This window comes from Pleurodeles waltl, chromosome 1_2, assembly GCF_031143425.1.
Source record: "Pleurodeles waltl isolate 20211129_DDA chromosome 1_2, aPleWal1.hap1.20221129, whole genome shotgun sequence".
NCBI lineage: Eukaryota > Metazoa > Chordata > Amphibia > Caudata > Salamandridae > Pleurodeles > Pleurodeles waltl.
The window spans coordinates 702,846,369-702,863,426 of record NC_090437.1 but is presented as its reverse complement, the minus strand read 5'-3'; the positions used below and the strand labels follow the sequence as shown (position 1 = coordinate 702,863,426).

Below are 17,058 nucleotides of genomic sequence, written 5' to 3'. Positions count from 1 at the left end.
TGCAAAAATTCTTTTTTACATCTAGTCTGTTTGTGCTCCAGCACCTTTGCCAATCTCTATCAATTCAATACAGTCTTTGACTGATGAAGTCGACAGGTAAAATGAGTTTGGCTCAATACAGTTCAGGTTTGCTCATATTCACACGAAGTTATCAGGTATTAAAAACTGCACTTTTTAAATCTGTTTCTGGCATTTGTGTACTCACAACGTCTGCCAGTACCGAGCTGCTATTTAATGCACTGGGTTGGAAAATGGTATTTCAACCTCTTGGGCACTGCCCACACATGACATTTGTACTCAAGCAAAGGCCTCTACAAATATGGAATTTGGGGGGAACTAGACTGCGAAATATGGCATGTCTGAAACTAATTCTCACAGAATTCGTGGACGTCACACTGTTGGAAATGAGAACTTATATGCACATTTGCAAATCTTTCAATTAGTGCACTTTGTGTTTAAGGTCTGCATCAGGAATGAAGAATTTGTCACCATTGTGTATCCATAACCTTGTCACCAAGAGCTGCTTTTAAAAGCACATAGATAGACAATACTGATCTCTCTCCTTTGACTGCATATGCCTCACACATGATGCCAATCACCCTTATTTCGAATTTGTCAATGAGTGAATTAACACTCTTTTCACCTTTACTTAATTAGCATTAAAATATAGATTTCACTGAATCCAAATGCCATACGCCATATTTAAAATGATTTTAAGAATGTATGCAACTTGAAGGACATAATTTATGGAATTGGAATCATAAAAACATTGCATGGCATCCAAAGTTTAGTTGTTAGGAATAGAGGTTTTAGAAATGTTCTTAATGCCAGGCAAATAAATAGAACTTGTTCCATATACTGCGCTCCTAAATTACATAATTGACATTTTTGTGGATTCTTGTTTTTTTTTGCAAAGTACCAATGTTCGACATAATGAAGATACTTCATGTTGAATAAATTATCACTGTACTACTGGTCACACATTAAGGCTTGGCTTTATAGAGAATTGTTGTTTTCCTTGTCACCCACTGTCTTTGTTGACTACCTATATGAATATTTAAATAAACAATGTATTATATATTTATTAAAACCCTCCCTTAAAATAGTTTTTTAAACCAAATTCTTAAGACACAATTTATGGAATTGAAATCATAAAAGCATTGCATGGCATCCAAAATTTGGCAACTGCTAGTTAAGCTCTCCACTGCTTATAACATCATCCCCACACTGCTCTAAATCAATCTGAAAAATGCCTGGTGTTTTACTAACTCGTAAACTAGTAAATGTCTAACCCGTCATCCTTGGTTGAATGCAATGCACATCAGTATCTTAATAATTTAACATACCTCGACCAGAATAAGATATAATCTACAAGCACCAAAAGTCAGGCTTTCTCTCACCTTCAACATGCTTTTCGTCTTTCTCTAGTAAATCCAAATACTTTATTGGCAGACCGGTTTTGAATATCTCTCTCATATACACAGTCATATAGACAACCTTTAATGAAGCTTACAATTCTGGAGTTAGTTTGGTGAGGTCTTGCTTCTAAATTTCATGTAGGATAAAAGTGCCTTTTGTTCAGTCAGCACCATTACGATGTTATTTATAGTTTTAACTTTATTTGAGGTAGCTAGTGGTGAATGACCTTCCTGAAAAAAGCCTCAGTTGAATTCTGTGCCTCGCCATACACTAAGATGTGCTATTAACTTTCTCAGTTAGCCAGGTGGTAGAACACTTGTTATATATGGCTCTCGCTGAGCACCATTAGTGTCAATGCCAGATTCCAAATTTGGTTATTCACTGATGTGATGTAGCAACAGAGACAAAGAAAAAATTCTCACTACTACTACGTCATAAAGAAATTCCATCCTGCTCTGATAAGGCTCATATTGAGCCTGTCAGTGCACATCTGAAGAACAGAGAGTACGGCTTCGGAAGGAGAGGGCAGTGGAGGGAAGGTACAGAAGGTGACAGGTGTCATGGGGAACAGGGTCAAGACTGATCTGCACATGGCTGAATCCAAACTGAAAAGGCATGGGTGGCAAAAAAACGATGAATTTAGGCCCAGATCTGTGTACTGGGGTGAATGTCTGACATTGTTCAGCATTCCGTCCATCACTTGTTCTTTTTGCAGTGGGTGGAAAGAGGCCAAGTGTTTTTTTGGGATAGGGCGGGAGGCCATGTTATCTATGGCTCTCCCATTACTCGTCTGCCGCATGCAGCAGTTTAAAGCAGCAGAAGATGATTTTGGGGGCAATACATAACATTTTATGAGTAATAAGTTAATATCGTGGATGTTTTCTCCTCTGGGTTGTGAGTGACACCCTAGAGAACTCGAACTTCTCTCTGTTCTATTTAATTTACTCAAAACCACTTGGTAAATAATATTCCTGTTATTCTATGTTACCCCTCTATAATGCTATATATTTTCTCACAAAGACCATGGAAGACCACTACCTTCAACCCTGGCATGCGGTTCCCATTTTTCCCTTCTTACTCACAAGTGGTTTCCCATTTAGCATAGAAAACATGTATGTGGAGCACCTTGATGTAAGCTTAAAATTGCTACACTTTAAAGTTGTATCAATGAGGTCAAAGTAAATCCTTAGGTATTGCCAAGCCTGGGTCAGCTTGGCTAGCTCTCAGAAGCCCTAGACCGGTGCAGTATCTAGTCTGCTGCCATATCCTGTCACTCTGATGCTTGGAGCACATTGTAGCTGTGTGGTCATGGAGACCGAGACATAAGAAGGCCGTAAGAGCTGTTTATAGAGAAGAGCTAAATGCTCTTAGCCCAAGATTGTTAGGGAAGTCTGTGAACCTGCCTGTAATGTCTCCGTTTTTTGCCCAGAAGCTAGGGTCACAAAGACTGAATTCACACAACCCAGACCTAGAGTTCCGAGGTAATTATGTTATTACCATGCAAGGATGTTCAAGTAGTGATAGTAATAATAAAAGTGATTATAGATAAATATTTGATAATTTCATAATAGTTTATTGTGTAATATCAGTAGCACCTTTTATGGACTATGAGATTTGGTTGACAGTTATGAATTAGTACATCTTAGAATTAATATATTATTGGTATGAAGATTTTAGAATTGATATGTTCTTCATATGTTCTTCATATTTGCACCATAGTATTAGTTGGGTAGCATGATTTTATGTTAAGCAGTTAGGGATTTTAGGAGAGAGTATTTACCCCTCAAATATGCTAGAGCAAGAAACAAAGAAAGCATGGGAAAGGCCAGGAGCTACCAGGAATGATTGTACAACAAGGTCATCAGAACTTTCTAAAATTTCAGCAGGCTTGCCTTCATTGAGAGTAGAGTCAGCACCAAATTCCAGAGCTATTTGCATGTGTGATCTCCACACATGGAGCGATGGAATTTATGAATCACTGCAACTCTGACCTTAAAGTGCAACAAGGCTGGAGTTTCTCAAATTTCATTTTTAGAAATTGAGATTCTAAATCATCCACATGCTCTGTGAACAATGCAGAGAGAACTGGGCCCTGAAACACCTAGGGGGTTATTACAACTTTGGAGGAGGTGTTAATCCGTCCCAAAAGTGACGGTAAAGTGACGGATATACCACCATCCGTATTACGAGTCCATTATATCCTATGCAACTCGTAATACGGCTGGTGGTATATCTGTCACATTTGGGACGGATTAACACCTCCTCCAAAGTTGTAATAACCCCGCTAGTCTGGTAGAGACTTTATTGTTTGTAATCCAGGCAAGATGTGATTGTAACTATTATTCGTAAGGCACATTTTGACAGCATAATTTTGGATTTTATAGCAAATGTGAGATGACTTGGTAGATAGGTCTGATATGTAATCCCATAGGCAGCCCTGAGGTGTTAAGGCATTGACTGGAGTCACCTGATGGGGAAAGGTAAGATAAACTGAATTCCGAGGCAGAGCACAGCACCACGTTAGCCAGCAACAACATCTGTGCTTTAACAAACAACTACGAGTAGATCAAAAGTTCCACTCTTCTTAGTAGCGGGATTTAGGTGGGACACTGGCATTTATTAAAGAGGCATAAAGCTGTATTCAGACAAAGAGAGGGGATTCGATGGGGAAAATATTTGGATGGTTAACTACAGTGTTAACATTCAAATGAATCTCCTGGTTTCGTGGTTAGGTTTGATCAGGTGGGTCACTGAGTTAAGATAGAAAACGTGATAACCTCTGTGTGCTCGAAAAAACAAACAAACACCAAAAGAGCACAGTAGAAGGCCTTATACAATAGTTAAAGAGAAAAAAACAAGTTTGCCAATCTACAATGAACGCCCCACTTAACAGATCTAGTAGAATATTTCCCAGAATAGAAGATCCCAATATCCTGTTTGAGTGAGACTTAGAAGCAAAAGCTAGAATTCCAACTACACCGACCATTCGAGCTTCACTCTATTGTGCAACGTCACTTTGAACTTTGATGTAGAAAACATCAGTCTTGTGGATTATTGCGTATCTTCCTCCATGATCAACCCCTCACAGCTTCCCATTCATCCATGTATATATTTTATCGTCCCTCACTCCAATTTATATGCCTCTCTTTGCTTGCTTAATGTTCTAGTTGCAATGTGTGTATTGAATGTCACAACACATACCATCTGATACCTCAGTACCTAGAAGCAATTTTGTTACCCAGTGTGCATATTTTAAGCAAAACAAACATGATCATATATTGCTTCTGTTAAGCATTATGTATGAGTTGTGCATTACCATAAGAATCATTAGGTACGTACATGCACATAGTGGTAAACCAAAACCAGGAGGGAATAATTAAGTATCACTGATTGCCAGCTGAACCATATAACAAAGGTAACTATATTTGTACCATTGCACACATGCCAAATACTGTATTTATGCATGCATGCTTCTGTGTTTTAATATTTCCTGTGTAATCCCTTTTTTTGTTTGTATTTCAGAAAATTCTGAAATTGAAGATGTTAAAAGGTAAAATATATAAAACAAAATCGTTTTTGGCCATAATACTTTATGCATTTTGTGGGCCATAATGACTATGTATCTGAAATACACCGCAGTAGAAATTAGCATAGCCTCCAAAGCAATCACTACTTGTAGTTGAATAATCAAAGCTTAACTATGTTATGTGAGCGAGATCACCCTTGAATGTCACACCTCAATCCATGCGTCCAGCCACAGCAAGACCTGAAAAGCCATGGATGAATTGACTGTCTTTTGACAGCGGAGGGGGAGGGGGACACTGAATCACATGTGGTGTGTTGCATGACAAAAATATTGCATCCACTACCTTGACTGACAATATCATCAAGTTAAGTGAAAGTGCAGTTGAGCACAGTAAACAGATACCTGCTTAACGATATAGTGCCTGGTGATCTAGTGGATACAATATTTTTGTAAGACGTAATTGTTAGCCTGTTTTCAGTTTCTATTTGTTGTAGAATTTTGGTGAGGTTTTTCAGTGTTTTCTAATGTTTTGAGAAATTGTACAAATCAGTGGTTTTCAGTGTTTATTCTTTTTTGCTCCGTAAATAATCAGAGGTACTGTGTTTATTCAGTGCGTGAAAAGAAATTTGCTTTCATGTCCTTTCTTCCTTCATTCATTCCTGTTGTCAATTATTCATACATTCGTTTCTGATCTTAACTCCCTTCTTTGTATCCTTCTTTTTAAGGTGTTCTTTCAAGTATTTTTTTTATTTTGCTTACTCCCTGCCTGTTCAATTTCCCAGTACTCAAACTTCTCTTTGCAGCAGTCCAGCACCACCCCATGTCAAGGACATGCAGGAATGCCAACATGTTTTCACACATTACGATTTGATTACAGCAGATAAAGGGTTAATGGTGGGTATTTTGCACAGCTTCCTGCTGCCCCTGGGTATTCCATCCCATCTGGTCATAGTGGAGAAGCTTGCTGGAGACGTATTATGCATACACTCTTAGCTACAGAGACTTTAGTGAGAGCAAACTGTGTTACTGCAAGAAGTAGCAGCTAAGGTAGCAAAGACGTTTCAGCACCTGCAGCACGCCTTGAGTTATTTGCATGTGTATTTCTCTACAAGAATTATGTTTGGTCCACGTAGGTGGGCCTTCTGGCATATTTGAGGACCTTCAAGTATTGATTTTTACCAAGGAGGTTAGTAGGTCTGTGTTTTTTTTTTAAACTATGAGGGGAGCTGTGTTCCATTTGGGCATTTGTGATGGTTGCTCAAAGCACTTTGCCTTTGTATTCTGTGCAGTGTGTACTTTCATAGTGCATTTTCCAACTTGTGGGAATGAAAACACTCAGCTCAATATGTTTCCATTCAGTGTGGTTGCAGTGTTTTGCACAGGTGATATTGCCAAGTGTCAGGTTTTGTTTAAGTACCATACGTTCCAAGTTTCTTTTTCCCATGGAACAATATGAATGTAAGTTGAACTAGGTGACCCTGGAGCTAAATCTAGGTTAATGTGCAGGTTCAGAATAGGTCCATGTATCTGTTTTTGCTGAAATTGCACCCACCTGCAGCACACAATAGGAAAGTTCTAACTGTTCTGTCTACATCTTATACACTAACTCAAATTTGAAGAGTTAAATTATGCACGAAAAGCATTGCAGTTTCACCAAAACCAGATCTCGGACCTCTTTCCATGGAGCATGCAGATTGAATCTGTTCATAATATGGACCCTCAGCCTTCTATATGAAGGGATGAAACTCCTAAAAGCATGTTTTTTAGACAACCACAATGTAAATCTAAGAGCAGTAGTGCTGAGTGTCGTGTTATAGGGAGGACTTTGAATCTGGGGGCATCTATATGTTCAATGATCTTTGTTGCCACAGTCCTCTTACCTGAGCTTACAGAACGTACTTTGATCCATTTATAATGCCAAAGAGTGTAATCACAGAGGTGCTCTTTGTTCTGTGAACATGCTGGTGCTGGCCACTGTGCATCAACATGCAGTGAATAGTGAGCTGAATCAATATAATGTAAGTCAGTAGTGAAAGTAAGTCCTAGGGGGTACCTGGACCTTGCAAATGTCCACAGGGGCCCAAGTGGGTCATAGCAGAAGTATCCATCATAAAAAAGTGCTACGGGCTGCATTTATACATTTTGACAACACAAGGTGCCACATCAGTGAAAAAGGGGAAGCACAATTTGGTGTATTTCAGTTTCTACTGAAACATAAATATTCCCTTGGGTGGTGTTTTATCTGTTATAATTTGTTTTAATTGGAAGCCAGAAACTCTAAGTATAATGCAACCCCTTTCGAGGTAGTTTTCAACAATTGTGGTTGCCCCATTAATCCATGTTTATTGACTTTTAATTGATAGACATTGAGGATTGCTTACACCATTAGAGCTTACTGCAATGAGTAGAAGTCTTGGGTGTGAAATAAACACAGTCAATGTAGAATTAAAATCTCAATAAGGCATTGTCTCTGCACTCATATAGCTTTATATCTAAATTACACATGACCCTGGGTTGTCCATGTGCATCATATTTCTGTGGCACCTTAAAATTCAAGTGTATATGCCCCATGGAGAAATTGTGCTGTTGTAAGCTAAAAACCAAGGACACATTAGCTTATGGTCTCTTAATGTTGCCTGTGTGATGGGAGAATCATTAGTGTACTGAGGTGACTCAAAGGTAAACTTACACTGTTGTGTAAGTTTACGATTGTCTGCTGTTCGCAAAGGTTTTTTACAAATAGTATCTTTGCAGCTGTGGAGTCTACGCGTGTACAAATGTAGGATAGTCCTACCTTTTCATGTATGGCGACTCTGCATTTGTAAAGATTCTACTCATAAAATACCTTTGTAAATAGCAAACAATTGTAAAGTTACACAAAAGTGTATGTTTACCTTTGTGAATCAGGCCCTCTGCTCTTAAGCACTATGCAGAAATGAAACATGACTTGTTTCATTTACATTTTTATTGTAAAGTAATACAATGTAAATCATTGAAACAGTAGTGAGTATCTTAATATAGAGGGTTCATAATAATACTTGAGTATGTATAAATCATTGAACAACAAATATGAGGGGAAACTGCTATCCGAAAACCAAGCACTTTCAGTACCATGGATTCTAATTCATTGAGCAACAGAGGTCTAGAAAGGCTGGAAACAGTTCTAAATGCAGGCACTGAGGCCCATATTGATACTTTTTTAGCACTGCATTTGCGTCATTTTTTTATGCAAAAGCGGCGCAAACTTGCAAAATACAATTTTGCATGAAAGTCAGCCTTAATTTTCAGTCTTCTTTCATTTATGAAATTAATTTATAACATTAGAAGATACAAAGGGCTATAATGAAGGCTTCCTTGCCATCCAGCCTTCACTTCAAATAGAAAGAAAAACACAACTGTAATGAAGGATAAGTCCTTTTTTAGTATAGCCTGGATTTTATTTATTTTAATTGTCTGGCTTTAATGTGTTACTGCTCTGCTTCCATGCATTAGCAAATTAAACCCATTCTTACTGGCTTTGCCAATGCTTGGTTAAAAGACAGTCTTTCACTACTTACCCATCAGCATATTTGTTTCTTCTCTTCTTTTTTCTCCTTCCTTTGGTTTTATTATTTTCTTCCCTTTCCTCTCTACCTTTCTTTCACTTCGTTCTTTGTTTATGAGTGCCTAGCTTCTAAAAGCAATCTGTCCATTCATTTGTGCCCCGTAATTACCTGACAGCTATACACACAGGCTTGGGAGCAGAGATGCTTTAATGGATGGCCAACGCAAGCAATTTCCCATGAACCCACTTTCCAAGGGGCTTGCTGGTAAACTGAGGGGAACAGTTGAAATTCCTCCTATAGTAACATTGTACGTAAAAGAATAAAACATGTATTCTTCTAATGTAAGAGCCAAACATGCTGAACAGAAACATGGAGCCAGATTTACCAAGGGTTTGCATGGGGTAAAGCCACACAGAGTGAATGAAAGCAATGCAAACTCATACAAGGCTATTTACTTTCCTGCATGAAAGGGATTTTGCGCGTGAAAGGTGCAATTTCTCAGTTCAAATAGTGCTTATGCCACTTTTTGTCATGGGAACAGTACTTGGGTGTGATTTGGGCAGTTTAGCACAAGCACCCATAGTTTTTGAAGCAATCCCTAATATACTAAAATAGTTAGTCTAGGTTTAGCTTAAAAAAATAGCACCTGCTTGAAGCAGAACCTAACATGGAGAAATATTTTAATCTCTCTACACTTTCCACACATTGCATGTGTGCTGCACTGTACAGGGATGTTTCTGAATGTATCTACGCATAGGATTTTGTACTTGAAGGTTATGCTTCCTGTGCAAATCATGTTCCAGAGAGCAAGCACACACCTTGGCACCATAGTGCAAAGTTTTGCATAGTGTTACGCTGCCTGTTTGTGTGCCAGTGCAGGGGTAATAAGCATAAACAGGTCGTTTGTAATAAATATGGTTCTGCCCTGCAGTCTCCCACTTGGGCAAAACAGCACAGCCACTTTGTTTGCTGTGCAGGGCTGTGCTAAAAGGTAATATCTCTCCCCCATAGGGTGCATGCCGTATCCATCACACTCTCAGGCAGATAGTGGCAAATACATTGAAAAATAAATCTTTGTGTCTTTTCTCTCACCTTACTTCACCTCACCTCACCTCTTCCACTGTAACTCCCTCTCACTACCTCTATCTCAGTTCTCTCTACATCACCTTTTACTTCCTCACACCCCTCTCAATATATCCACTGTACCTCTCTCAGCTTCATCTGTTTCTGTCATGAACGTACCTCTATATATAACCCTTCTGTATGCCTACATCAAGATCTATCACTCGCAAGCCCCTCTTTCTACCTCAACTCTCTCTCTTTGCCATCCCACTCACTGACCTCACTGCACCTTTCCCATCTGACCTCCTCAAACCTCTTCTCCATCTACTTCACTTCTCATACAAAGTTGTGTTTTTCTTTATCCCACCTCTGTCTCTCTCTCTCTCCATGTCTCCACTACATTCCTCAAACTCTCATTCACTCATTTCTCATTCCTTTCTCTATCTCACCACTCGCCCTCATCTCTCTAATTCCTACCCCCACCTCTCTCTGCCCCACCTGTGTCTCTTTCCCTCTCTTTTTCTCTCTGTCCCTCTCTATTTAGTTTGCCATTTGTTCTCTAATCTATCTCTCCACCTCCCCTTTATCGTTGTCTAATTCTGTTTCATTATCTTCACACCTATATATATCTTACTCATTTCTGGATACCTTTAGTTCTATACCTCTACCCCTTTTCTCAGTCATCAACTCCTCTGGCGTTCTGTAACACACAAACACATATCCCTGTCTGGACCTTTTTCTCCATCCCAACACTCTTCCTCCACCACAACTATTGCTCTCAACATCTTTCTTTATAGATATTGCTAACTCACGGTTTATCTTTCTCTGTTTGTATCTGCTTTTCTCTCTTCCACAGTAAAGTCTTTATCTGGCCCTTTTTTGTATACTTCTTCCCATTTTGTGTGTGCTCTCTACCTTGCATCTCGATATTTTTCCTCAAGTTCCTCTGCCAATCTCTCACTTCCTTTTCCTCTCTCTAATTCACCGCTTTTGTATATACAGGGAGTGCAGAATTATTAGGCAAGTTGTATTTTTGAGGATTAATTTTATTATTGAACAACAACCATGTTCTCAATGAACCCAAAAAACTCATTAATATCAAAACTGAATATTTTTGGAAGTAGTTTTTAGTTTGTTGTTAGTTTTAGCTATGTTAGGGGGATATCTGTGTGTGCAGGTGACTATCACTGTGCATAATTATTAGGCAACTTAACAAAAAAAAATATATACCCATTTCAATTATTTATCATTACCAGTGAAACCAATATAACATCTCAACATTCACAAATATACATTTCTGACATTCAAAAACAAAACAAAAACAAATCAGTGACCAATATAGCCACCTTTCTTTGCAAGGACACTCAAAAGCCTGCCATCCATGGATTCTGTCAGTGTTTTGATCTGTTCACCATCAGCATTGCGTGCAGCAGCAACCACAGCCTCCCAGACACTGTTCAGAGAGGTGTACTGTTTTCCCTCCTTGTAAATCTCACATTTGATGATGGACCACAGGTTCTCAATGGGGTTCAGATCAGGTGAACAAGGAGGCCATGTCATTAGATTTCCTTCTTTTATACCCTTTCTTGCCAGCCACGCTGTGGAGTACTTGGACGCGTGTGATGTAGCATTGTCCTGCATGAAAATCATGTTTTTCTTGAAGGATGCAGACTTCTTCCTGTACCACTGCTTGAAGAAGGTGTCTTCCAGGAACTGGCAGTAGGACTGGGAGTTGAGCTTGACTCCATCCTCAACCCGAAAAGGCCCCACAAGCTCATCTTTGATGATACCAGCCCAAACCAGTACTCCACCTCCACCTTGCTGGCGTCTGAGTCGGACTGGAGCTCTCTGCCCTTTACCAATCCAGCCACGGGCCCATCCATCTGGCCCATCAAGACTCACTCTCATTTCATCAGTCCATAAAACCTTAGAAAAATCAGTCTTGAGATATTTCTTGGCCCAGTCTTGACGTTTCAGCTTGTGTGTCTTGTTCAGTGGTGGTCGTCTTTCAGCCTTTCTTACCTTGGCCATGTCTCTGAGTATTGCACACCTTGTGCTTTTGGGCACTCCAGTGATGTTGCAGCTCTGAAATATGGCCAAACTGGTGGCAAGTGGCATCGTGGCAGCTGCACGCTTGACTTTTCTCAGTTCATGGGCAGTTATTTTGCGCCTTGGTTTTTCCACACGCTTCTTGCGACCCTGTTGACTATTTTGAATGAAACGCTTGATTGTTCGATGATCACGCTTCAGAAGCTTTGCAATTTTAAGAGTGCTGCATCCCTCTGCAAGATATCTCACTATTTTTGACTTTTCTGAGCCTGTCAAGTCCTTCTTTTGACCCATTTTGCCAAAGGAAAGGAAGTTGCCTAATAATTATGCACACCTGATATAGGGTGTTGATGTCATTAGACCACACCCCTTCTCATTACAGAGATGCACATCACCTAATATGCTTAATTGGTAGTAGGCTTTCGAGCCTATACAGCTTGGAGTAAGACAACATGCATAAAGAGGATGATGTGGTCAAAATACACATTTGCCTAATAATTCTGCACTCCCTGTATTACCCAAGGACGTCGATTCACCAAAATGCTAGGGTAGCAGAAGTGACATTTCACATATTTTGACGTTAATAATATCACAGGAAGTGACATCATCATGACCTTTGACCCTGAATCTTCCCAGGAAGTGATGCCACTGAACCTTAGGCTACTGATATGATATGCCATTGTAATCTTCCTCCTTTCTCTTTGTATTGCCTGAAGAAATATGTGTTTTTGTGGAGAGAATATAGTACCTCTGAACACTGAGCAGTGCCGCGAGCCTAAATCATTTGCACCACAAAGAGGCATGTTTATTAATTTCCCTACTCTCTGGCACAATATGAAATGCATTAATACATCATAGGGAACGAAAAAAAAAGATATTTAAAAAAAGCAATAGTATGTTAACTTCACATATATTAATTGATATGCACCATATAACAAATATGAACTGCTTAAATTGTTCCTTATTTTCAATACAGTTTGATTCATTATCATTTGCACATCAGTACCGCTTGTGCAAAGCATGGTGGTGAAGGTTTTATTCACACACATTTACATACATTAATAAAGCAACAGCTTGTTCAAAAAATGGTTTGCTTTTTATTTTTTTTCAAATTTAATTAGAGTGTTCATGCACTGCTGAAATCCTTTAGTTTACAAAATCTAAATGAAATGTCCTGGTCCCACTGAGAGCTGCAGAAAAAAATACTCATCAAGACTCTGTTTACCTTCTGTTCTTGCAAGGGTGACTGGTGAAGTGTGTGTGTGTAATACTTGCCTGAATTATAGTCAGGGAGTGAAGCCAGTGGAACTGACCTCTTCTAAGGGGCTTCCATGAACATTTTGAAAATTAATAGGGTCAAATAGTGCATTTTAAAGCAGAATTATGACATCCATGTGTTTAAAAGGGATATGCTCTGAAAAGGCATTCATTAAATATTCTCCCTTCATGGTGTGCAAGACAAGAGTCAAGATCAAAAGTAAACTCATTTTTTTCAGAATGTGCTGTATGTGCCCCCATATGTCCAAAATTAACGTAGTTATGCCAGGGTCAGCATATTGACATGGATGCCCCTCCCCACGTGTGTCACAGATGCCCCTTAGATCAAAAACAACATACAGTATACCAGTGCCACAATTTTTCCATTAGTGCTGTCCAGATACCAAGAGAGACACTTATGTCAAAAATTACCTACTGTATGATGGGGTCAGAATTTTGTCATGGTTGCCCTAACCCCAGAATGCTAAGGTTGTTTTCAAATAAGCTAGAAATTATCACTGGGCAGTGCCAGCATTTTGCTATGGATACCACCCGTTGGTACGAATTTCCTCGAGTATGTCAGCAACAGCATTTTTCTCTGTGTGTGCCCATATGCCAAGTATTACTCTGGTATGCCAGTGCCAGTATTTGGACATGCTGAGAACTGTATCTAGTATACTTGTGCAAGTATTGTGCCCTGGCTGCCTCTAAAAACCAAGAATTATTTTCAGTACATCACAGCAAACTGTACAGTTAAAAGCATAGCACTACATTCTCTCTCATTATTACATTCCCTCACTCATTCCCACTCACAGTCGCTGGGACTCACTTCAATTATCACACACTCACTAGCACTCACTCATTTTTTCTCACTCAGGCTCACTTATTCTCATTTTGACTCACTCGTTCTAATTCTTTTGCCTGCACTCTCCCTTACATTCCCTCTTGCTCACTCATACTTCCTCACTCACAGTCACTTGCAATCTGTTTTACACTCATTCATTCTCACGTATTCTCATTCAGTCTGAAGCAGTCATTCTCAGTTAAGTTAATTTACTGTCACTCATTTTCGCTCACATTCAATCCCATTAATACTCCCTCACACTCTGACAGTTTTCACATGCATTTTTATTCTCCCTCACTCACCCTCTCTTCCAGCAATTCTCTCACTCACTCATACTTACTCTCTCTCTCTCTCTCAAACTCATATAATGACACTCTGTCTCACTCATTCTTAATCACATTGAGTCACTCAATCCCTTGTACTCACTTTCACCCTTTCACATACACACATGCACGCCCATACATGTGCTCTATCTCGCACAGACATACTCTCACCCGCACCATGTACACAACATATAGTTAAATGCATTTAAGTTACTTCAGCTGATGGTGAATGTCTGCTTTCCGGCTCTTAATGCTCCTTTTTGTGACTCCAATAGAAATGAATAATTGACTATGTATTATCAGTATACTAAAATTGGCAGACAATGTGGTGAAGCCCAGATGCCCCCATAAGTCCCTGTATTCTTGGCACTGATTTTCACACTTCAGAGGCCAGGGGGTCGCAAAAGCAGTCCCAGGGGTTCCAAAGGGCAGGGCAGGGTCACCACTGAGAACACTGACAACTCCTAATCCATGTTAATGCCACCATTTACCTGAATCTCAGCTCTCCTATCCCGTTTGCCGCATTGCCCTCTCTCACACGTGTATGTCTCTTGCTGTGTGGCTGTTTCCGAACTCTGTCACGCCAGTCTCTCCTTATTTACTCCTGTCTTCTACTCTCTCACTCTTTCTTTGAACTTTCTCTGTTAGCATGTCTCTCATCTTCTACCCCTTTCCCTCTGATGTCTCATTTTCACCTGCTCACCTTCTTTGCTGTCTCTTTCTAGACTGTTTCTTTGTCACCTCTGTCACAGCCGGCCCTCCCTCTATTTTTTTCTATCTTAGCTGCGTCTTTCTTATTTTTCCTCCTGTCGTGGCTCTCACCTCTCTCCCCCCCTTTGCCTCCGGGCTCGTGTTTTTTGCTTGTCTCTGTTATTTCCCACCTGTCTGTGTGGTGTGTCCGCTTCCTCTCTTCTAGACTCTCTGCTGCTCCGGGTCCCTCATTAGCCATTATTTTGTCCTTGCCTCTGCCTTATTTCCCTGTCTCCTGACTAAACCTGTGAAAAACATTTCTTGGCTTTTTTTGGCCAGGACCTCTCAACTAGCAGCAATCAATTAATTGTGTTGCAACTGTCACGTGTGGTTGGAGCAAACTGTCTTTACAACATGCTGCAAAGGCAGCTCATGATGGGGGCCTCAAGTCCGTTGGGGGCGACAACATTTTGCTTCCGTGCAGTGTGACTTTCACTGCTGGGATGTGTTTATTTCTGTCAGCAAACTCCCCGTTTGCTGCTGAGGGATAAGACCGTGTAACAAGAGGACTGATTAACTGTCATTCCTGGCTCTGTTGAAACGACCTCTTCGGGGTCGCAATGCCTGGGCCAGAGGTCGAAATGGGAAGCCAGGGGTCGCAGCTGCGACTCCTGGATGTTATGTTGCAGCATGGACTGGTCCAACTAGGGAGGGGAATCCGTCCCAGTCCATGCTGTGTTTTCCCCTGCCTGCAGTTGAGCAGGGGGGGTGCCCCAAATGACGTACATGCTATATTACCTCGCGCTGTGCCTCCCTCCTCGGAGTAGTGTACTCATCTGCCTCTCAACACATTTCCTTCTCACTATCTCTATTTCCAGGACTCTAAAACCATGTCCATTTCTCTAACTCTTTTTCAATACATACATCTTCCTCTTTCTACCTCTACTTATCTTTTCGTCCGGCTACCTCACCTTTCTCTTTACTTTATTTCTCTCCCTACCCCACATATCGTTCTACACCATCTCTATTCCTACCTCCTTCTCCCTCTAATTCAAGTGTCTTGTTACTTACTCTCTTCCCTTCAGTCTCTGTTCATCTGCTGCCTCATCCCATTTCTCTGACTTAGCAGGGTCACAGGAAACTGTCTCGACTGTGGTGTGCACACATATAGAGAAGAGGGACCAGACAGTGGAAGAGACATTAAAAGAAAGTTATCATATTCTAACAATTGAATTTTGAAGCTCCTCGGAGAAGTGCTTTGATTTTCACTTTTGCACCAAGAATGCTAGTGGTGGAGGGTTATATATTTGTGATTACAAATATTTAGCAATTAAACCTACAATTTTCAAGTGATAAGTGCATATGGATGTCTTACGTTAATATTACACTTTAGTCCACTACATTTCTTACAACTCACCCTTAGCATGTGTCTCCTACGATGGGAGTAACAAGCTGGCTAGACACTGAATTCAATGTAGAATGGTGTTAGAAGTAAAACAAAATCGAGGTTCAAACGTAATGAGAAATGGCTTTATCAGTGCGCGTTCAAGCCACCTAGGATATTAGTTGGCTGGCAGTTAGTAGGCAGCTTCAGCTTTCGGATGTTTTTTGTGTGTCCTCTTCTATGAAAGTTTAACATCTAATTCAAAATTGTTTATCCTTTCCCAGGACTTGAAAGTGCTGTCAAGGGATAAAAAATTAATAGTTGCTCCAGAAATAGGGCCCCCAAATCCTTATCCCTGCATGAGAGTGGTTGTTTACTTGGAAAGGCCTATTGCTGTGCCCATTGCTAAATGTCTTATTGACAATGGTTCTAGTTAATGGGTGAAATGTGTAATTTAAAAATGTACGTTTTATATTTATTCAGAACCTTTGAATACGGAAGAGGACATTTCTAAATGACAAGGCCTGGGGTCACAAATGTTCGATCGGGTGTGGCTAGAAAGGAGAGATTTAGGGAGAAGTAGAAGGTTAAGAGGAAGAGGAGCAGAAAGCAAAGGGTTTAGGTCATTATACTTAACCATAACACGTAAAAACACATATGCCATAAATACAATACATAACATTTAACAAACAAAGACATAAATTAATATCTAAAAAGAATAATACCGAAAATAAATCAGGAATACATAAAAACAGAAAATAAACTAATCATATGACTTAAGCAAGCCAAATTGTAATATTATTGTATTTACTGCCACACAGTGGCCAGAAGGAATAAAGCAGGTCTAGTAATTTTAAACCATAGACGAACAAAACACATTTCAGATGAAGGAAGTGTTTTTGATGGGGAAAAATAAGTGCAGGTACTCAACAAACATGAGCTAGCAGAGCTAATTGGGG

At 39.9% G+C, this 17,058-nt stretch overlaps 1 protein-coding gene across 1 annotated transcript in view; it reads left to right on the top strand.

Moving 5' to 3' along the window:
* The window catches only part of TMEM154 (transmembrane protein 154), an 86,218-nt gene that overhangs the window by 32,195 nt on the left and 36,965 nt on the right, over nt 1-17,058 (top strand). Inside the window, exon 3 of the mRNA XM_069242691.1 lies at nt 4,942-4,969. Coding sequence (XP_069098792.1) covers nt 4,942-4,969 — 28 coding nt within the window. The remainder of the gene's footprint in view (nt 1-4,941; nt 4,970-17,058) is intronic.